Consider the following 23,112-nt stretch of genomic DNA (forward strand, 5'->3'; position numbering starts at 1 on the left):
GTTCTGATCCTTTAAAGTCTCAAACCAAAGGTAAGACCCAATAGGTCAGCATCACTGGGGGACATTCATCAGCTGTGCCACTGCTGGAACCCCTCATAAAAATCGTCTCTTCTTCCCTCAATGGCAGATGTTCACGCTGGATAACTCAGCTGTTTCTCCTTTTTTTAATTAATTTAAATCTTGTTTTCTAGTTGGGGTCGGTGGAAGGACATCCTGAACCACGGGCGGTTTAAATGGCACCTGGCGGAGAGAGACATGGAAGTGATCTGCAGGTAAGAAAAGCTGCGGCGGCTCTGAAAGACCGGTGTAGGTACCAGATCGTCTCGGGTTGCCAGATCGGCTCGGGCGCTACCCGATGACGTCTATATATGGCAACTCAACTCAAACAAACTACATTACGCCCGCGGTCTCCATTTGTTACAAATCAATTTTATTTTGTTAATTTACGGTTATTTTCCTGTAAATTAGTCGAGGCATGAAAACTTTTAACATCTTTTTGGAATACTTGTGTGGTTGTCTGACAATTTAATCAGTAATTTTGCAGGATCAAAGTTACAACCTTAGAGAAATTTCATTCCTCCAATTTTTTTTTAAGTTGTGAAGGGAAACTAAACCATAAACTCATTTCATTTTTTTAATAAAAGTCAGCAGCCAAATTTAATTTTATCACGGCATTCATCACTTTAAAATCAAAAACGTTCATTCCTCCTTTTTGTACTGATGTTCTTTCTGATCACATGTTTTTTTATTATTCCAGATGAATTTGATTATTTTTCTATTGTGGTATTTGGTACATTTAAGATATATGCTGGATAAATTAGTCTGGCTAGCCCTTCCATTTTTGTTAACAATATTCTTCCAAACATTGAGCCAGTTGTCAAATATTTGGATTTTTTTTTTTTGTAAAATGGCTTGAATATTTGTCCAAGCTTTTGAGAAAAAAGAAACCACTAAATTAACTTAATAACATTGATTTGTTACAAATGCAGACCGCGGGCTCTATGTAGTTTGTTTGAGTGGCGTTGCCATACAGTGACATCATCAGGAGGCGCAGGGCGCATGGAGAATTTCTTCGTAAAATTGTCCGTTTACAAACCGCAATCCCGCTCTGGAATAAAACCTACACCCCGCTATAATTACTTTAGTAAGTTGTCCAGACCAATTACAATATTTTGCTCAATTGAGCAAACTTTAAACCAATCATGTATAGTGACGTCATCAGAAGGCGCAGGACCCGAGTCGATCTGGTACCTACACCGGCTTGCAGAAAGCACTTCCAGCTGAGAAAACCCACAAACGTTGCTTTTTTTATTTTTATTTTTTTATACACCAGGGCTCTGCTGGTTTACTGCCTGAAGCACTACAAAGGAGACGACAAGATCAAGAGCTTCATCTGGGACCTGATCTCACCTTCTAAAGACGGACAGGACCAGGCGCTGCTCAACCACTCGGGTTAGGTTTGGTGCGACCCGCCCTGGTCTGAACCGGTTCAGCAGCTCGGCTCATGCATGTTTGTTTGTTTGTCTGTGTGTGTGTGTGTCTGTGTGCAGGTTTGTCGGCTCCGGTTCCTCGGGGCAGGAAGGGCAAGAAGCTGAAGAACCAGCTGAACGTTCCTGACGTTAAAAACGCTGACTGGCTGGTCCACTGCAACCCTGAGGTGGTGCTGCAGGACGAGAGCTACAAGAAGCACCTCAAGCAGCACTGCAACAAGTCAGTTCAGGAGCGCACACGCACCAGGGCCGATTTTAAATGCTGCCAAAGGGTTTTAGATTAAACCGTGTAGAACAGGGGTGTCAAACATATGGCCCGCGGGCCGGTTCCGGCCCGCCGAACTATTTAGTCCGGCCCTGTGGCTAAATGCATTATCATTATTCAACCCAAAAAAAAAAGTAGGGAAAGTAGGAGAGGAAAGGAAGAACAAGAAGAAAAAAAGAAAAGGTTAAAAGAAAGAGGAGATAAAAGGAAGAGAAAATTAGTGAAAAAACATGCACTTCTTTTTATTGAAAATCTGCAGTTCCTATATTGTCCACGAGGGGCGCTGTGTTTTAATCAGCAGATGGTAGCACTGAGCTTCAGATGTGGAAAATTGATTTTAAATACTTTCTTAATTTTTATCTGTTTGATGTATTTTGTCATGCAGGACAGTGTTTTTAAGTTCCAAAAAATGTGAATAAATGTTTTTCTACATTGTATAATCACTGTGACCAGTTCTTATGCATGATGCACAAGTAAATGTTTAACTGAGTAAAAGTATTGTTGAAATTGCACATACTTTTCTTAAAAACGCTGAGGTTATTTATAATATATTGTGTAAAAGTGAAATTCATTTAATATAAAAATCAACAATAAGTTCACTTTTATTAGTTAGGCGCCCGCCTATGCATTGAAAATGTGCTACCATCTGCTGATGAAGGGTCCATCCTTTTATGTTCCTTGAACACCTCTGAATGTCTCGTTCTCTTTATTTTGTCTCTATTTCCTGAAGCCCTATTTAGTCAGATATGTTTTTGTTTGCTTCAATAAAAGGATAACTGAAACCAAGTAGCATGAATTCAGACACAGCAGTTTGTTTTAATTACAGTCAGGGCAACAATTTTTTTTCGTCTTAATGCCCGGAAATGACAGAGTGACGGCGAACAACAATGAGTACAGTAGGGCTGTGCATAAAAATCGATACAAAGATTAATAGCGATGTTTTAAAAACGATTTAATATTGATAATATTAAATTTTGATAATTTTAATAATGATTTTGGCTTTCAATATCGCTATACCTCCCAACCCCTAGGGGGCGTTATCACAGCCATCACTGTTCACAGCGTGAAAGAGCAGTGAGACAAATTTGCTGAACGGCTGACAGGATTTTTGGTTTCTGTAATACGATAAATGCATTGAACCAAATGCACTTTATTCTCCTGTTAATATATCAGTGTTTAATAAATTTAACAAATATAATATTTATAATATAAGAATTCAAACCTGATTTACCTCAATCTTCAAAATCCCGCTTTCCATCAATGTTTAAAGTGTCATGAAAATGACATTTCTGGATGTGTTTTTAGGTCTTTTGTGCAATAATTGTTGGAAGTCACAACATGTTTTTGATTTAAGACATTTAAACATATGATGCTTAAGGCACTTTTCCCATTTGGCAGAATATTAAGATAAAGCCCAACCTTTCTCACCCTTTCCCCATCTGTGTTTTTATGTCTCAGGGTGCTGCTGAGGGTGAGGATGTTGTACTACCTGAAGGTGGAGGTTCTGGGCGAGGTCGCTAATCAAGCTCAGGAGGGGGTGCCGGCCAGGTAAAGAAAAACAGAAAAAAAAAACTGTCCAGATTTAGTTTTTAACGAGTCCAAACTTGACCGTAACCGCTTGATTGTTGGTGCTTTGATAGTAAGCTGGAGGTGTCGCTGCCTGACATCGACTACATTGAGATCCCGGTGACGTGGTGGGACGCTGAGGCGGACAAGTCTCTCCTCATAGGCGTCCACAAACACGGTGAGAGGAAATTCATACGTCCCGATAACATTTTGCTGCGTTTAGGTTTTTTCCCCCCCCCCATTAAATCGTCTGAGCTGCGACCTTCTGCTGGTGTCCCCTGACAGGTTACGAGCGATACAACGCCATGCGGGCCGACCCAGACCTGTGCTTCCTGGAGAGAGTTGGGATGCCGGACGTCACGGCTCTGTCTGCTGAGCAGGGAGGATCTGAGGCGGCGGCTGAGCTGACGGAAAGGTGAAATGTGGATTTAAACATTAAAAAATAACGCTTTTATATGCATTTAAATCTGCCAGAGAGGGAAAAAAAATGTAGCATAAATCCACTTACAGCCCCTGGGGGTAAATAACTCGGTAAAATGCTGCTGGATGAGTCACTTCAGTAAGTTTTTTGGGTTTTTTTTAAATGAAATTCACTTTTTGATTAACTTTTACATTTAAAAAAAAATGTAAATACTTGTTGCCAGGCTTTTAAATTGGCAGTGGAACTTTTGATGCTTTTCCCACTTAGGCTGAGCTGACGGAAAGGTGAAATGTGGATTTAAACATTAAAAAATAACGCTTTTATATGCATTTAAATCTGCCAGAGAGGGAAAAAAAATGTAGCATAAATCCACTTACAGCCCCTGGGGGTAAATAACTCGGTAAAATGCTGCTGGATGAGTCACTTCAGTAAGTTTTTTGGGTTTTTTTTAAATGAAATTCACTTTTTGATTAACTTTTACATTTAAAAAAAAATGTAAATACTTGTTGCCAGGCTTTTAAATTGGCAGTGGAACTTTTGATGCTTTTCCCACTTAGGCTGAGCTGACGGACAGGTGAAATGTGGATTTAAACATTAAAAAAATAACGCTTTTATATGCATTTAAATCTGCCAGAGAGGGAAAAAGATGTTGCATAAATCCACTTACAGCCCCTGGGAGGTAAATAACTCAGTAAAATGCTGCTGGATGAGTCGCTTCAGTAAGTTTTTTTATTTATTTATTTATTTATTTATTTTTTATGAAATTCACTTTTTGATTAACTTTTATATTTAAAATAAAAATACTTGTTGCCAGTCTTTTAAATTGTCAGTGGAACTTTTGATGCTTTTCCCACTTAGGCTGAGCTGACGGACAGGTGAGATGTGGATTTAAACATTAAAAAAATAACGCTTTTATATGCATTTAAATCTGCCAGAGAGGGAAAAAAATGACGCATAAATCCTCTTACAGCCGCTGGGAGGTAAATAACTCCCAGGGGGTAAATAATAGGTTTTTTTTTTTTTTAATGAAATACACTTTTTGTATTATATTTAAAAAAAAATTAAATACTTGTTGCCAGTCTTTTAAATTGGCAGTGGAACTTTTGATGCTTTTCCCACTTAGACCTTAATTTTATCGCACATCTCCTGTGTTTTTAAGCTGGATTTGGCTTCTTCTCTTTCCTTAATATCAATATCTTTGAGCTTAAATTCTCTTTATTGAAGAGCTTGACAGTTTGTCACGTCTGATCTGCCGTTTATCCTCCGTCTTCCGGTCTTTTCTGGAGTCGTGCTTCCAGATTTAACACCGCCGTAAGAAAGGCTCACGCTGCCCAGCCCTGGCGTTTGTGTCGGTTGCTGCTGCCACCTTCCTGCTCACATTTCCGTTTCGCACACACCGGCTGTCGGCTGTGAAGAAAGAGCACACGGTTATGTTTTAACACCTTTTAGTGATGCATCCTGGGCGCTGGATGAAGATGACGCACACGCTCAGGGGCTCCCAGCTGAGCGCAGGAGCCCGAAGACGGACAGATCTCCTCTGGAAAGTCTGCAGAGTTCTGACTTTTAAAGGACCAGAGCGGTGCAGAGACCACTGAGCTATATTATACACTGGAGTGCTGATTTAGCTGAAAAACTGAAGTCACTGGCCGCCATCTTGCTACTCCCTACTCTCACAGAATCCCATATGATTTGGTTGCAACAACAAGCAGTTTTCTGGCTGTGTGAAAATGTTTCACAGGTAATTCTACAGTCAATGGATGTACTAACACTATCAACTACTAGGAAATTAGGTGCTGAAATATTTTACATGTTATTCATATTAAATATATATATGTATATATAGATATGTGTATAATGTAAATGTTTTTGTATGTGTATGTATATATATATATATATATATATATATATATATATATATATATATATATATATATATATATATATATATATATATATATATATATATATATATATATATATATATTAGGGCTGGGCAAGTTAACGCGTTAATTTCGCGTTAATTCATTAGACTATTAACGGCGATATTTATTTTATCGCGCATTAACGCATGTCAGCTTTCAGTCAGTGTCAGTCAGCAGGCGCGCTGACTGCAGCGCGCTGTCACGGCAGCACTCTCCCGCTCCCCCTCCCCTCTTGTACATGGCTCAGCGGCGCCAGCCAATCAGCACGCAGGCTCAGCCTGGCCCGCGCACTCAGCTCTCACACAAACTTGATACACAAACAGCTGAGAGAGACCGCAGCAGCGAAAAAACATGAACAGAGGAAGTAGCACCGTTCGGCTTTATTTTAATACCGTAAATGAAATCAAGCTGTATGTTTTGTAAAAAGCCGGTTCATTTCAGTGGAAACACAACAAATTTCTCTAAGCACGTGAAAAAACATGAAAACGTCGAGCCCCAGAAACGGAGAGAGGAGACGAAACTTCTGTCACTGCCCCGACAGACCCACAGACTGACGTCTCTGACTGAGGCGTTTCAGTCCTCCAGGGAACATCCAGGTAGATCAGTGGATGGATGGATGGATGTTACTGGAGCCCACACATAACATGTAATTAAGACCTTGAAAGAACCCAGTACATATATTAAAAAGTGTTATTTAAGATAAGATAACATTAGCTAATCCTTTTTTTATCCCACGACGGGGAAATTAATAGGATTAAAGCAACAGGCAGGTGCACACAACACAGACAAAATTAGATAAGGATTGAAATATATAAGAGGTGGATTAGCGAAAAAACACTGAACATAACATTATTATTATTATTATTATTATTATTATTATTATTATTATTATTAAATTGTAATAATAAAATAAAAACCACAAAACCCAAAAGGTCAACAGTTTCATGATACATCAAGCTTAGGGACTGGCTAATATACAGCAGGTCAAAAAAGGCCATATTTTGGCTGCAGTGCTTGCTGTTCTCTTATGAAGAAAAGATCAACTAGTGCACTAAATTCAATAGATGGGTTGAAAATATCCAGTATAAAATAAGTGCTACAAATGTTACAACACTTTTGTTCATATGGCAGCAGAACATTAAAATAAAAGTGTTCTTTACACTACTTTTGAATTCATTCTTGGAGTTTGTAAATACAATGCGATTAATCGCGATTAATCAGGGCGATTAATCGCGATTAAATATTTTAATCGTTGCCCAGCCCTAATATATATATATATATATATATATATATATATATATATATATAAATAAATAAAGGCAAAATATTTCAGCACATGACTTTCTCAGTACTTGATAGTTTTAGAACATAACATAAAAGTATATGGCATTTGACATTTTAAAAGTTTTAAGCCCCCCCGAACATGAGAAAATCCTCGTTATTCGATGCTGTAGCGCACATATTCCCTAGTTACTGGGGGGAAATAGGGAGTACCAATATGGCGGCTGATGGCAGCGGGCTATTAGTGTATAATATAGCTCAGTGGCAGAGACGCAGTGGGACAGCTTCAGCTCCTGCTAACGGCTTTCAGCGATGCATTCTGAAAAGTTTACATTCTTTAAAACCCCACAGATGAAAACGGCTGTCGTAATCTCAGCGTTTTGGAAAGAGCAGCTGCTGCGAATCTGTCGGGAGGCTCGGTGAGCCGTCGACCAGGCAGAGCTGCTCTTTGGGCTTTTAGCTGAGTTTGTGTTGGTCCTCAAGATCCTTGAAGATGTTTGCTTTTCTCCGTGTGGTGCGTAGCAGTGCTGGTGATAACCACTTTAATATAGATCAGTCCACGGTCACTTGCCCACTACTGGTCGGTCCAGTCCAAGTTCTTTTTATCCACTTTTTTTTTCTCTCCATTGAATTTAGGTCTGAACAATTAATCGCATTTGCAATATAATCGCAATTTTTAAAAAAAAATAACACCACATTACCAAATCTGAGAGGTCTGCAATTATTGGCTATGTAACAATTGTTGCTAATATGTTTAAAAAATGGGTTTGCCTCCACATGCAAGGCAAAGGAGTTGCAGCAGTGATATAATCTAATTTAACATTTTTCAGAGTTTATATATGATCAATAATTATCTATCTATCTATCTATCTATCTATCTATCTATCTATCTATCTATCTATCTATCTATCTATCTATCTATCTATCTATCTATCTATCTATCTATCTATCTATCTATCTATCTATAAGTATATATAGGCTCTATCTATCTATCTATCTATCTATCTATCTATAAGTATATATAGGCTCTATCTATCTATCTATCTATCTATAAGTATATATAGGCTCTATCTATCTATCTATCTGCAGATATATATAAGCTCTATCTATCTATCTATCTATCTATCTATCTATCTATCTATCTGCAAGTGTATATATAAGCTCTATCTAAATACTTAGAACATATACACAGTAACATAGACGTTCACTACTTTCTGCCACATATAATATGGCGCTGACGTCGACGTGCACACCTTGTGCCCAATGAGGCGTCTGCATTTATATATCTGTGATTAGAGGCTGTGCTTTTCTGTGTAAGTAAGGTACAAATGTATAAGGGCAGTAATCTAAGAAGGGCTTGTAAATAAAAGTCTACCAATGACTCTGCCTCCTCGTAGAGAGGGAAGGCCTCCTTGCCATCGGCCTAATTCCTCCACAGATTCTCCATCAGATTCATGTCTGAACCTTTAAAAAAAACTAATTTCAGTATCGTTTTGACGTTTGTTGCGATGTATTGTTTTGGATTTACAAATGTTTTTTTATCTCTCTCCTGAGATGAGCCTCTCCGGCTGCATCTCTGATGACGTGTCTTTCTTGTTTTTCTCCACGGTTGCCTTTAAGTGTTGTCATTGTTATTTAACGTACTTCCCGTCTTCAATGCTGTGCCTTTTTGTTTTTTCCGTCAGCAGCTGTAAAACGGAGGAGGCGAAGGAGATGCCGGAAAGCAAAGCCAACGGTGAGGAGGATCAAGACGAGAACAGACAGGTAAAGCTCTCCAGAGAGATATCTGATCAAGACACGCTTTGGTAACACGTGTCTTCTGGATACTGTAAACAAAAACTGTCCTGTTTGTATATTTTTAACTGATTTACAAAGGGAACTCGTAAAAAAAAAAGATCGTACTGTTTAGAAAAACTAATTCCCAGTGTTGTTATGGTTAATTTATGCTGTGCCGCTGCAAGAAGACTTACGGAAATGGGAGGAAAAGGGGTACAGATTGTGGCTTTTATTTGACAAAACCGTAGATTTGGAGGATTTTAAATCGTCTGAGTGATCTGTAGGTTGGGGACGGAGGCAAAGATGCCTCTAAAAATAAATGCTGGGCTGTAAAAAGCAACCAAAGTCAGAAAACGTGGAGAAATTTTGATGGAGGCAAACTTGTTTTTCCTCTCAGGGGGAGGAAACCTGCTCCAGCGTCGACGCGTCAGAAAAGCCAGACAGCACCGCTCTGGGTGAGGCGGCTGACCACCGGCACAAAGATGTTCCAGGTGAGCCTTCGGTGGGAAGGTAATCTGGAGATTCGCCTGTTTAACGTCACCTTCTGCTTGTCCAGATAGCGCCTGGAAGAGCTTTTACTCTGCAAAAAGAGACCTAAAAATGAGTAAAATGTTCTTAAAATGAGGGTATTTGTCCTTGATTTGATAAGATAAGATAGTCTTTATTGATCTCACAATGGAGAAATTCAGTCGTCACATCGGCTCATACAAAAAAGTGCAGAGTAGGGAAGGTGCATTCAGTTATATACGGCGAATCTTCATATATACAATAGATCAAAAAGAATACCTAAAAAAAATAAAAAAAAGGAAATAGGAATGGGCATATGTCTCATTTACATTCTTAGTGGTATATATATATATATATATATATATATATATATATATATATATATATATATATATATATATATATATATATATATATATATATATATATATATATATTTGTACGTACATACATACATGTGTACTGACTTATGTTCAGGTTTGAGCAGGTAGGTAAGATGATTTGCCAACGGAATAAGATTTTTGCACCTAAAATAGGAACAACTCATCTCCATTATCTTATTTCAAGTGCAGGATGTCTAATTATCTTATTTTAGGGGTCAGAATACTCATTTCATTGGCAGATAATCTTATTTACCTGCTCAAATCAAGGACAAATACACTAACTTTAAGAACATTTTACGTATTTTTAGATCTGTTTTTGCAGTGTAGTTTTGATGTGAAAGTCACGTTCCAGTGCCTGGTGTGTGAACAACGCTGGATAAATCTTCAGCATCAGGCTTGATTGATTTATTTTTTATGTATTTTTCCTCCACAGATTCTCAGACGTCAGCTGACCTCTGCAGCCAAGACGGACCCCTGGTCACCACGACGACGGCGGGGACAGGGTCCGGCGTGGCGTCGCTCCACGTGGTCCAGGCCCGGCCCCTGTGGCCCACGGGCCCCGCCCTGACGGCTCGTTTCCGCCGGCTGATCACGGCCTACCAGAGGTTCACGCTGCGCAGGGAGCCCCTGCTGAGGCACGACTTCCTGATGCACGACGGCCTCGTGGGGATGGCGATGGGAGGCGCGGGAGCCGCCCACGGCCACCACGCCGGCGGGCCGCTGGCCTGGCAGCTGGGCGAGGAGCTGCGGAGGTGTTCGGTGGTCTCCACGGAGGCGGATCCCCTGTTTCTGGAGTGGCAGAGGAGGTGAGGAACGCTGCGTCGAGTCACGGGCAGAAGCGACGTCCTGGTATTCCCGGCAGAGACCAGTGTTGTAGTACTCGAGTCCGAGTCATTAGCTAAATTTAGAGACTCGTGACTTGACTTGGACTTCAGCACTGATGACTCGGACTTGGACTCGGACTCCTACATTCAGATCATTCTGACTCGAAAATTGAGAAAAAGACTCGACTTTTTTTTTTATATCATTAGGCTATAATTTTAATATGTCATTAGAATATTATTTGGTGTATGATTTTAATATCTAAATGTCGTACCGCGCACGTGACGTCCCCATCTCATGAGCAACGCCCCTTGCCGCTAAGGTTGGGCAAACAGTGTCAGAGCGCACGTAGCAACCAGCCATTACACATGCAACAGATACAACGATATGACCGACTTTACAGCTGTTAAACTTTCACAAGAGGATGTCCAGGCGCCCATTTTACTGGTAGAACTGTGGAACAACATACCAGCGTTCAGCTCAAACAATGGCTTGAGTGTCGAGGGCTTAGAAAGACTGGAAAACGGGCCGAGTTGATAGGAAGGTAAGTCGTTGTTTTTCTCCTGCTCGGCGTTCATGGCGTCATCGGCCGTTTTTTTTCTGTTTGTAGTCACCGTCCAGGAATCGGTATAAATTTTCCGGCCCGCCGAACAATTTAGTCCGGTCCGGTGGCCAAATGCATTATCATTATCCAACGGCTGGATCTCCTCACTGCATCGACCGATATGCATCAGATTTGTTGTGAGTCATGGGGGAGCACTGCCAAACGCGAATGTGGGAATCGCCCGGTGGACGGGCGAGGAAAATGTGTGACAGCATCTGCGGTGGCCAATAGGCCGGAGTGCGCTTGGCTGTCAGGGCCGATCGACGCCGCTTGCGGCTTTAACATCCTTCATATGCGGCCTATCAGCGTACCTCGAGTCGCTGTTGCACGTTCCATAACAACAATGTTTAAAAACCACGGTTAGGAGACGTCTTAGACTTGGAAAAAGCGGAAGTTTTACCGAGTGAAACCAAGGGTAACTACAGCGAAAGAGTTATTAGTGCAATGGAATGTTACTGATTCATGTCATACATCACACGTCAATAGTGACTCGACTCGGACTTGACTCTGATTTTTTTTTAATGACTTGGACTTGACTCGGACTTGAACACTGGTGACTCGAACCTGGACTCGGACTCGAGGCATAGTGACTTGACTACAACACTGGCAGAGACTTTCACCCTGTAACACGCTCTCGTTCTGTCGCAGGTGGACCCGGCGCGAGCAGGCGGACTTCTACCGCACGGTCTCGTCCTTCGGCGTCGTCTACGACCCGGAGAGGAAGGCTTTCGACTGGTCCCAGTTCAGAGCGCTGGCCCGCCTGGAGAGGAAGACGGACGAGAGTCTGGAGCGATACTTCAACTCGTTCGTCAACATGTGCAGGACGGCCTGCAAGCTTCCTCCGAAAAACGAAGAAGGTACCGAGGGGCGCGGCAGAATCTGCCGGGGTGGTTAATTTACGTTTAAAAGCTCAACAGAAAAGGAAATCAGCAGATCTGATCTAATTCCCACGATTTAAACAGCGCCCCCTGCTGGTTGGATAAACCTCAGCATGTTTGACGACCCAAGTGGGCAACGAGCTAACGTTGCTCGTTCGAGAGCTACCTAAAGCGCTCCACACCAAAGCAGTGCACAAGCTGATTTTTATTCCCAGTTATCTACAGCAGCGGTGAAAAGGGGGAATTCAGATGGCCAGAAATATGTGAATTTAAAGCCCTATGTGCACCAGCTAGTGGTGCATTAAATTAATCGCATAAATGCTACTACGGAAGCCGCGTAGTATCATAAATGTGATAATTTAAACATGTATTAGCTTCTGCTAATAGCTGCTATTAGCTACGGTCCTCGTGTGTAACGTTTTTTGGCACTGTTGCCAAGTCCACTTGTTTTTTTTTTTTAAAATCAATATTCTGTGTGTCACGTCTTTTTTTTTATGGGCTTATTTCTGAACGTGCCCTAGCTTGTTTGGGGTCTAATATAAGCGACTTTAAACACGAGATGTGATGTTATCTCCCTTTCCTCTCCTTTTCTTTCATCTTTTCTCCCTATTAGCATATTGTCTTATCTGTTTCTCGCCTTTTTACACTTCAAAAAGGGAACTCAAAGTGCGTAAAAAGTTATTGCTAGTTGTATATTTTTCCTTGATTTGAATAGGTAAATAAGACAATCTGTCAAATGGAATAAGATTTTTGAACTTAAAATAAGAACAGTTCATCTCCATCATCTTATTTCAAGTGCAGGATATCTAATTATCTTATTTTAGGGGTTAAAAATACTCATTCCATTGGAAAATGGTCTTATTTAGCTGTTCAAATCAAGGTAATATACATTTGAAGAAAATTGTACTTACTTTTAGTTCCCTTTTTGCAGTGTATTCCTCTTGTTCCTTTTCCCATGTCCATTGAACTTGAATTAGTCCCAGAATAAAATCTAATGAAGCTTCTTGCATATATAAAACAAGCGGAGCACTACGGTGTAAGCAGTAAGGCTCCACTAGTGAAAGTAAAATCTGTTGGGCTCTTTTTGGCATTAAGACAACAATTCTTAATGCTACACTGCCAGACAGGACACAAAAACCCCAACAAGACATGTAAAGAGACCCGGTCTTGATGCTGCACTACAGACCTTACCTGTCCAGCAGAAATGCTGCAACCTCCACTTCTGTTTTAAATCCCCGCTCCTTCATGAATTATCTCCACCTGGTAATAATAGCTGCACTGATATAGACTCTAATTTCTCCCGGTTATTACTTCTTTTTTCTTTTGTTGGTTACTTTCTCTTCCCTCTCAACATGCCGCCTCCCAGTACCTATATATTTATAAACTACTAACTCTAAGTTAGGAGAACGCTTTAATTGTTGATGTGAGGTTCGTTAGTATTTCCATGTTTGCAAATATTCCTGACAGGACAAATAATCCCTCCATCCGCAATTAATATTGATGACTTTCTGTTTTTATGTCTTTTATGTTGTTGTGTTTTGAAGTTGCAGCGGCCTGTTGGCCAGGTCGTCGCTGTAAATCTGAATTAGCTCTCAGCTGACCTGCCTGGTTAAGATAAAGGTGGGGAAGGTTTTCCTGAACGTAGGGCTGGACGATAATTCAATAACAATATATATCAATCGATAGACGTGTGGCGCGATAGTCAAAAAAAGGGTTGATAAAAGTTTGAAATAGAGACAGTTTTCCTTCCTTCCTTTCAGCCTATCATATTAGTTGATCTACTAGCCACTCTTGATCCACGATATAAAGTTCCGGGACGCAAGTTATTCTCTAACAGTGCTCCCTAAATTTTGCAACTAGTGCAGGGAATCAGTGCAAAATGAGCTACAAACTGTGTCTCGGACCTTAGCCCTGCATCAGCCTCTCAATTAACTATATAGACAGAGAATGGAACCTGAGAAGTAACTAGTGTACTATTCCCACCTAAATAGGCTAGTCTATTTATTTATTTGGTATATTTTGGTCATTTTACTGGTCACTTTAGTTTATTCTTTGTCAGTATTTAATAACATCACCCAGGTCTCTTAAGTTGAGTTATTTATCTTTAAAAAATCAGTTATGGGTAAAAATGTTGGTTAAATAAGGATTTTATTGAGATTTAGTGTTTGTGTTCTTTATTAAAAGTATGTCATTTAGCAATATCATAAGAGCCAGGTTTTAAATAATAATTTAAAACCTGATAATTATTGATCAAAATGCATTTATTTTTTTTTTTTATCGATAAGCTTTTTTTCTATATTGTCCAGCCCTACCTGAACGCTCTTCTTCGCGTGTTTTAATCAGGGCTGGTGGATCCCGGCGTCCTCGTGGAGCCTCTGACTGAGGAGCGAGCTGCAAGGACGCTGTATCGCATCGAGCTGTTGCGCAAGATCAGAGAGCAGGTCGGGTTTTTTTAACAAAAACAAACACAAACGGACCAGAATGAGGCCCTGTGAGGCAGATGTTGTCAGAAATCTGTGTGTAAAGCTCCGTCTCCTGCAGGTTCTCCGTCACCCGCTCCTCTCGGCCCGCCTCCAGCTCTGCCGGCCCTCCCTCTACCTCCCCGTCTGGTGGGAGAGCGGGAAACACGACCGGGATCTCCTGGTGGGGGCGGCGCGCCACGGCCTGAGCCGCACCGACTTCTACATCCTCAACGACCCGCAGCTCAGCTTCCTGGAGGCTCACAGGAACTACGTCAGGCGGCACCCGGCCCATCTTCATCACCCCCACCATGCAGGGTTGGCGTCCCATCCTGGGCTGTCCTGCTCCTCCTCTTCCTCCTCCTCCGCCCACGGGCAGCTGCCTCACTGCTGCCTGTATGAGTCGGGCCTGGGCCATCACTCCCCTCAGCCTCCCGACTATCCCCACCTGGCCTCCAACCATCACCACCATCAGCATCACCAGCAGCCCCCGCCCACACCCGCCCCCTCTCCCTCCTCATCCTCCTCCTCCTCCTCTCACCCCCACCTCCACCCTCCGCCGCTGGACGCCCAGGATTCGGGCTCGCCAAGCCTGGGCATCGTTCCCGGGTCGCGGGTGGACTTCCTGGACTGCGCGCCGCTGGATGAGACCCTGGAGCTGGGCGCCCTGCAGCACGACGCCCTGTCTGCCGACGCCTTGCACGGAGGCAAGGCTTCCAAGGACGCCCTGAACGGCTTTCCGTTCAACTCGGCCACGGGGGGCCAGAGCATGCTGAACTCGTACGGCGTGGGCGGAGCCGACCTGGACTCCAAGCTGAGGAGCGACGTCCTGGTCGGTGAGCAAGGCTCGTCGGAGGAGACGGGGCTGATGGCGCCGTCCGTGGAGCTGGATCAGCTACAGGTGTGCACCGCAGCTTTTAGCGTAGTGGTTTTAGGTTTTAGAAAAGTTTTCTTGGCTTGAAAGGAACTTTTTTTGCCAAATATTTGGTAACAGTTGTCATAAAAAGACTTTAAGGGCAAACCTTAACCAAGATCTGCAGAAAAATGCCGTAGCTGCTTTCCTTTCCGAGGTTTTAGAGACGTTTCAGTCCGATGGTGATGGACCTTATGAGAATCAGCAGCTCTTTACTTCCATGTCCTGTTTACACACTTTTCTATTAGGGATGAAAACAAATATTCGACTTATGATTGTCATCCATCCATCCATTTTCTATCATGTCTATCCCTTGTGGGGTCGCAAGGGGTGCTGGTGCCCATCTCCAGCTCTTAATGGGCGAAAGGCGTGGTACACCCTGGACAGGTCTGATTAATTATCAATTAAAGGTTATGTAGCGACTAAAATCCTATATTTTAGGCTACCGGGTGCTGTTGGCGTTGGTTTTACGTGCTCTCAATTAGGATTCATAATGCCGATCATAATGTCCATTATCTTACTATTTTCATTTAGATCCACATAAATTCGACATCAATCCAAACCAAGCACAGTAGAAAACTGTTGCCTCTTCCCATTAACACTGCCTGAGCAGAATCATGGTTGACCTTAAATAACCCCATCAGATACAGAACTCAAAATGAAATACGCCCCCTGTTGGCGATAAACACAGGGAAGGACAAATGGCTCCTACAGGTTAATTAAAGTTTGTTGTTTCATCCGATTAACTGACAACGCCCGCTTAGACCTTCTTTCAGTGTTGCATGTAGCGCCCGAAATTAACTTCCTGATTCACAGGCCAAGTTGGTCGGTAGATGTGGGAATCAACCGGCCAAGCATATGTTTTACCAGCCAAAATATTTATTCTGACTGACCCCTGCTAAAGACCTGCTACGTAATTAGCCTGAGCTAAACGCTAGTTGTTAGCATGACTACAGTTGTCTCGTCATTTGCAAGTGTGATTAAAAAATTACGATTCATTTGGTGCAAACATTTACTCGCTATGTGGCAGCTAGCTCTCTGAAATTTACTCGCCAAATGGAAAATTTACTCATATTTGGCGTCTGGCGAGTGTTAATTTTAGACCCTGGTTGCAGTACAGCTGTCATCCAACAGAGGATTACTTTTGCAATGTTTAATGAGGGTGCAAAAAGCTCTTTATGTGGTTCTGTTCTTAAATATAAACGATCAATCAGCGCCGTAAGTTGGCAGCTAAATGGCTCCCATTCATCCAGGCTGCCTGGCGGAGCAGAGTCAGTTTCTCAACCAAAACTCACCAACGTGACAGAAAAGCGGAGGGTATTATTAGTTTTCCAGACATTTTATTCCCTTCAACTTGTTTCTGTCCGGTAACCCATTAAGTTTGTGTTTTATGTTTTATAAATGGGTCCAAGTTTAATCATGTTTGAGAAAACCAAAGATTTGTGTTTATTCAGTCAGTGTTTAATACAGTGTGGCACAATAAACTGTTAAAATTTAATCAGGTGTCGCTTTTAAAATTCAGCCTATGGTAAAAAAAAATAATAAAATGTTATGGAGGCAAGTAAAAAAAAGTGTTTTTAAGAAAATGGCTGCTTATCAATTAAACGTTAGTTCAATTAACGATAGATTAACTCATTAATTGATAACTTGCATCCCTAGTTTATATAGATTTGGTTTAAACTTGTCAGCAGAAACCTGGTTTGACTTTAGAAAACATGTTTGTAAAGAAAGGTCGTCTCCCTCTTATCACATTTTCACCTGTTCTGACAGGTGGGTTGTTTGCTGCTCTTGGCTCTAAAGCTCTATTTGCTGTTTTTTCTTCACGTGCCCATAAATAAATAAATCAAATAAATTTCCTGCAGGCGCCCTGGGACAGCACCGATCACACCAGTCCGGCCGAGCACATGTTCAACGAGTCCGATCCCATCCTGGGTCCCTCTGGCCTGGAGCCGGGCTTCCTGGAGGAGGAGGATGAGGAGGCCCAGGGAGGAGACAGAGGAGGAGAGGAAGGTGGGACTCTGGAGGAGTGTTTAGGCCTCCCTCCTTCATCCCCTCCGTCTCATCCCTCCACGGGGGATTCAGTCGAGCCGCTTTCCTCCAGCTACATGCTCTTTAAGGTGCGTTTTACCATCACGGGTCATCCGGCTCCTATTTTTCCACTTATTATTAACGTGATCAGAAAACGGCTGATTAGCTTAAAGCTATAGTAATTCCACGTACGTTCAATTATTCAGGACATCGGAGTGAACGAGGAGGCCAGTCCGGATCAAACTGACCTGTCAGCAAGTCCACCCCTTCCCTACGTCCCGCCTCCACCCCTGTCGTTGTCTGAAATCACCAGCCACGGGCCTCGGGACGGACTCGGGCACGCCGGCGTCCATCCGGGGGACGAGGGGGACGACCAGGAGGGAAGTGCTGGGTTTGAGTTCGAAGACAAAGAGGAAGCTGAGAAATCGAGGCAACCAGAAGGAAATGACCGGAACGAAGGTTTGTTGAGGCGGAAATGTCAACCTCGTTAATTATTTACCGTGTTTTTCAGACTATGTCACATTTCTTTTTCATAGTTTGGCTGACCCTGCAACTCAAAGGAAACAGACCGTAACAGAACCCATTACTGGGCCGTCTGTGTAGCTAATAGCAGCTAGCGCTAGCTTACAGCTCTGTTGACCGGGCGGGTTTACAACTTCACTGATGAACATGAGCTCTATGTTGCTCTGAAACATCCGTGTCGTACTGTTAGCTTAGCACGTAGCACCGTTACGCTAACGGTCTAATTTAAACGTAAGTTTGACAACTTTCAGCGTTAACGGGCGGTTAAGATGAAAACGTGCTGGATAAAACCTTTCTGGTTGGAGCTGCTAGCTTGTTATGCTAATTTACTCCATTCATCCTCCCAGGTATGTTCTACGTTATTCAGCCGCTTGTGGATGTAGCTTTATAATTTAATAAGTTGGTTTACCAGCATAGAGCCACAGTGGACAGTCGTCTGCATTGCTGATGGCTTTGCAGCAATCCCTCATACTGAGCATGCATGAAGCGACAGTGGAGAGGAAAACTCCCCTTTAACAGGGAGGAGAACCTCCAGCAGAACCAGAACCAGGCTCAGTGTGAACGCTCATCTGCCTCCACCCACTGGGCTTAGAGAAGACAGAGCAGAGACACAGAAAGCTCAGAAGCTCACATTGACCCAGGAGTACTTTCTATGATAGATGGTAATAGAGGATGATCTGCCTCCCCTGATGATGTCACAGCTAACAGAACGCCAGACCAGGTGTACCTTCTATGAAGAGAAAAATGACAGAGAACAAAAAGTTAAAAGCTGAAATGAAGACAAGCAATGCAAAGTGGAGAGCAGTAGGAGAACTCAGCAGAGTGAGAGAAATAGACCCTGATGTCCTCCAGCAGCCTAAGCCTATAGCAGCATAACTATAGAGGTAGCTCAGAGTAACATGAGCCACTCTGACTAGAAGCTTTGTTAGAAAGGAAAGTTTTAAGATTAGTCTTAAAAGTAGACGGGGTGTCTGCCTCACGGACCAAAACTGGGAGTTGGTTCCACAGGAGAGGAGCCTGATAGCTGAAGGATCTGCCTCCCATTCTACTTTTAGAGACCCTCTTTATGACAAATTTTTTGACTGGTGCGACTTCTATTCCGGAACGACTTAGTGTGAAAAATACAGTAATTAATTTTTTTTGGGCCACTGCTGAGGCGTTTTGTAGAGAGTTCGGACTTTTAGCTTCTCAATAGCTTCGACTTGAACAAATCCAGGTATCGGCACGCAGGGGCATGCCTCTAATAATCGCGTTTTTCATGGTTTCTGCTCAAAGGTGCAAAATGTGGCGCTGGTGTCCTGAATCCTGACGAGCCCCCGGTGGGAGATGGAGAACCGCCACCGGGACGGGACAAGAGGAAGGAGGTCTTAAAACGCGTATCCCTGGGCCTCCAGGAGAACTTTGAGCGCTCGAATGACGATGAAGATTTATCCCAAGAGGTGCAGCCTTACCTGGGAAAGCTGGAAGAGGAGGGCAGCCTGGTGTGTCCCGAGTCCATCGAGGATCCTCCCGAAGAGGTCGACGGCTTGATTCTGTATCAGACCGAGGAGGAGCGGTCAATGGATAGCTCTCTTGACGCCGAAGCGTTTATTCGTAACGAGGCGGGCGAGTTTTTGGACGTGAAGGAAAACTCGCACACGTCCGGAGGTGGTTTGGCCGCGCACGGCGGGGAGCCTGCAGATCAGGTTAATGAGATCTCTGAAGGCCAGCTGGATTGTGCGTCGCCGGGCGGCGATGAAGCGGCGGGGAAGGCGGGGAACCAGGAGGCTAAAGCTGCAGCCATGGAGCTGGGAGAGTCCGAACTGGCAGAACCCTGCAGTCCCTCCGGTTCTGCCTTAGGAAGCAGCAGAGAGCCTGACGGCGCCCCGTCCAACGCGTCGGTGGATCAGAACCAGAACGAAGCTTTCCCTCTGGATCAAGACAACAAAGTCGACCTCCTCGATCAAGACGAAATGAAAAGCAATTTGACGTTAAGCGTGAATGACATCGACACAAAGTCGGCGGGTCTCAGATTCTCCGTCCGAGCAGCCGGCGAGGACAAGAAGCCGCTGCAGCTCGTGGTGCCGGTGAAGGTGGAGGTGACCGGCGGCGAAATCAAACATTCGCATTTTCTCTCCTTCCCCATAAAGTCCGAAGGCTCGGAGACCAAAGCGGAGCAGCTGGAGTGTCCCCTGAGGGCGCCGCTGCTCGACGTGAAACCCGAAGACCTCAGCGTCGCCGTGAAGTCCGAGAACTTCGCCGTCAAGCCCGAGACCCTCCAGTTCATCGCGTACCCGGACGGCGGCAAAGTCAAAGCCGAAGTCAAACCGGCCGACCTCCGGTTCGCCGTCTATCCGGGCGGCGGGGCGTTTAAGACCGAGGTTAAAGCGGAGGGCCTACGGTTGGCCGGCTTTCCGGACGGGTCGGCCGTCAAGCCCGAGCCGAAGCCCGAGGCGCTGGAGTTCACGGCGTATCCGAACAGCTCCGGGATCAAACCCGAGGTGAAGCCCGAGGAGTTTACAGTTAAGGCTGAGATGAAGCGGGAGACGCTGGAGGCGGACAGCACGGTCCTGACGCCGAAGCTGGAGCAGACCGAGGGGACGGTGGACTCCTCCTCGGCGGCTGGTCTGCTGAAAGGCCAGGTGAAGGAGGAGAGGCCCAGCACCCCAGGTACCAACCTTTACTTCCCAGGTACACACACTGCAAAAAGGGAAGCAAAAGTAAGTCAAATTTTCTTGAAATTAATGTATTTTTCCTTGATTTAAGCATGTAAATAAGACTATTTGCCAATGGAGTTAGTGTTTTGACCCCTACAATAAGATAATTAGATATCCTGCCCTTGAAATAAGATGATAGAGATGAAATATTCACATTGTAAGTGCAAAAATCTTATTCCAATGGCAAATGGTCTTATTTACCTGCTTAAATCATGGAAAAATACGTTAATTTCAAGAAAATTTGACTTACTTTTAGGCAGTGTGCGAAATACCTGTCAATATTTGGGGGGGTCCCCATCTCCCGATTGTTGCGCAATAACGATGTAAATTTTCTCAATATGCAGTAGGCCTATAACATTACAATGTCAAAGTCAAAGTTAGCTTTAATGTCAATTCTTCACATTCACCAGACATACAAGGACTCGAGAGGACTTTCACCAACAGTGAAACAGATAAAGTGCACAGGCACAACAGATAAGATCAGTTCCTAATACTAAAATTTAAACATTTTTAGTATTAATTGTTGTCAACGTTACGTTATTCTTCTGTTTGGCGCGCACATGCCTAATTTGCATCCACAAATAGGATTGGCTGGCTCCACTTGGCATAAAAAAGAACATATTTCCCCCTGGGATCATTAAAGTATGTCTGATTCTAATTCTGATATTTGTGAATAAATGTTTTGAATTTTAAATACTGGACATGTTGAGCTTAAAAATTTTTTAGTGACCATTAGTGACAAAAAATATTTCATTTTTAATTTTTTTGACACAATTTAAGACCCCCTTTAAATTTTGCTTTTGAGGCTTTGAGGGGGTCTCATGGGTTAGGGTTAGGGTTAGGGGTCTCATGGGTTAATCGGGGGGGTCGAGCCCCCCCGGACCCCCCCGTATTTCGCACTCTGCTTTTAGGTCCCTTTTTGTAGTGCAGAGGCGTCTACGGTTGGCTTTGATGCATCTCTGCTGTCCTCCCCCCCCCCCCCCCAGTGCCTGTGGTGGACGGATATCCCGGCAGTCCAAGGTTTGCAGCTCCTGCCTCCATGTGTGAGATTCCCGACGGGCTCCACGACAGCAGGGAGCCGACCATCGCTCAGCTGCTGCAGGAAAAAGCTCTTTACTCCTTCTCTGAGTGGCCAAAGGTAAAAAAAAGAAGCTTTTCTAACACCAAAGCTGTGCTTGCACTGCAAAAACAGAACTAAAATAAGTTTAACTTTTCTTGAAATGAGTGTGTTTTTACTTTATTTGAGCAGGTAAGAAAGATAATCTACCAATGGGATAAGATTTTTGCACTCAAAATGGGAAGAACTCATCTCCATCAACTTATTTCAAGTGCATTATATCTAATTATCTTATTCTAGGGGTAAAATTACTCTTTCCGTTGGCAGATAACCTTATTTACCTGCTCAAAACAAGGAGAAATACAGAAAAATTTACTTATTTTTAGTTCTGTTTTTGCAGTGTGTGTTCTGCTTCTACACTGCAAAAAGGGGAACTAAAAGTAAGTAAAATCTTCTTGAAATTACCTTATTTCTCCTTGATTTGAGCAGGTAAATAAGACTGTTTGCCAATGGAATGAGTATTTTTACCCCTAAAATAAGATAATTAGACACCCTGCACCTGAAATACAACAAATTGTTCCTATTTTTGTACAAAAACCTTATTTAATTGGCAAGTAGTATTATTTACCTGCTAAAATCGAGGACAAATACAGTAATTTCAAGAAAATTTTTACTTATTTTTAGCTCTGTTTTTGCAGTGTGTATTCTGCTTCTACACTGCAAAAAGGGAACTAAAAGGAAGTTTTTATAAATCATTGTTTGAAATTACTGTATTTCTCCTTGATGTGAGCAGGTAAATAAGACTATTTGCCAATGGAATGAGTATTTTTTTACCCCTAAAATAAGATAATTAGACACCCTGCACCTGAAATAAAACAAATTGTTCCTATTTTAGTACAAAAACCTTATTTCATTGGCAAGTAGTTTTATTTACCTGGTCAAATCGAGGACAAATACAGTAATTTCAAGAAAATTTTACTTATTTTTAGCTCTGTTTTTGCAGTGTGTGTTCTGCTTCTACACTGCAAAAAGGGGAACTAAAAGTAAGTAAAATCTTCTTGAAATTACTGTATTTCTCCTTGATTTTAACAAGGTAAATAAGACTATTTGCCAATGGAATTAGTATTTTTTACCCCTAAAATAACTTAATTAGACATCCTGCACCTGAAATAAAACAAATTGTTTCAAGAAAATTTTACTTATTTTTAGTTCTGTTTTTGCAGTGTATGTTCTGCTTCTACACTGCAAAAAGGGAATTAAAGGAAGTTTTTATAAATCATTGTTTGAAATTACTGTATTTCTCCTTGATGTGAGCAGGTAAATAAGACTGTTGGCCAATGGAATGAGTATTTTTACCCCTAAAATAAGATAATTAGACATCCTGCACCTGAAATAAAACAAATTGTTCCTATTTTAGTACAAAAACCTTATTTCATTGGCAAGTAGTATTATTTACCTGCTCAAATCGAGGACAAATACAGTAATTTCAAGTAGATTTTAGTTCCCTTTTTAGTTCCCTTTT

The 23,112-nt window shown here is 42.6% G+C and overlaps 1 protein-coding gene across 1 annotated transcript in view; it reads left to right on the forward strand.

The window, feature by feature from the left end:
* chd6 (chromodomain helicase DNA binding protein 6) overlaps positions 1-23,112 on the forward strand; it is a 104,862-nt gene that overhangs the window by 61,178 nt on the left and 20,572 nt on the right. The window contains exons 24-39 of the mRNA XM_036152011.1: positions 192-272; positions 1,334-1,452; positions 1,551-1,710; positions 3,214-3,303; positions 3,396-3,499; positions 3,607-3,736; positions 8,631-8,709; positions 9,119-9,212; positions 10,045-10,417; positions 11,686-11,894; positions 14,259-14,356; positions 14,457-15,275; positions 17,150-17,404; positions 17,522-17,774; positions 19,113-20,486; positions 21,520-21,671. Coding sequence (XP_036007904.1) covers positions 192-272; positions 1,334-1,452; positions 1,551-1,710; positions 3,214-3,303; positions 3,396-3,499; positions 3,607-3,736; positions 8,631-8,709; positions 9,119-9,212; positions 10,045-10,417; positions 11,686-11,894; positions 14,259-14,356; positions 14,457-15,275; positions 17,150-17,404; positions 17,522-17,774; positions 19,113-20,486; positions 21,520-21,671 — 4,390 coding nt within the window. The remainder of the gene's footprint in view (positions 1-191; positions 273-1,333; positions 1,453-1,550; positions 1,711-3,213; positions 3,304-3,395; positions 3,500-3,606; positions 3,737-8,630; positions 8,710-9,118; positions 9,213-10,044; positions 10,418-11,685; positions 11,895-14,258; positions 14,357-14,456; positions 15,276-17,149; positions 17,405-17,521; positions 17,775-19,112; positions 20,487-21,519; positions 21,672-23,112) is intronic.

Source organism: Fundulus heteroclitus, chromosome 20, assembly GCF_011125445.2.
Source record: "Fundulus heteroclitus isolate FHET01 chromosome 20, MU-UCD_Fhet_4.1, whole genome shotgun sequence".
NCBI classification, from domain to species: Eukaryota; Metazoa; Chordata; class Actinopteri; order Cyprinodontiformes; family Fundulidae; genus Fundulus; species Fundulus heteroclitus.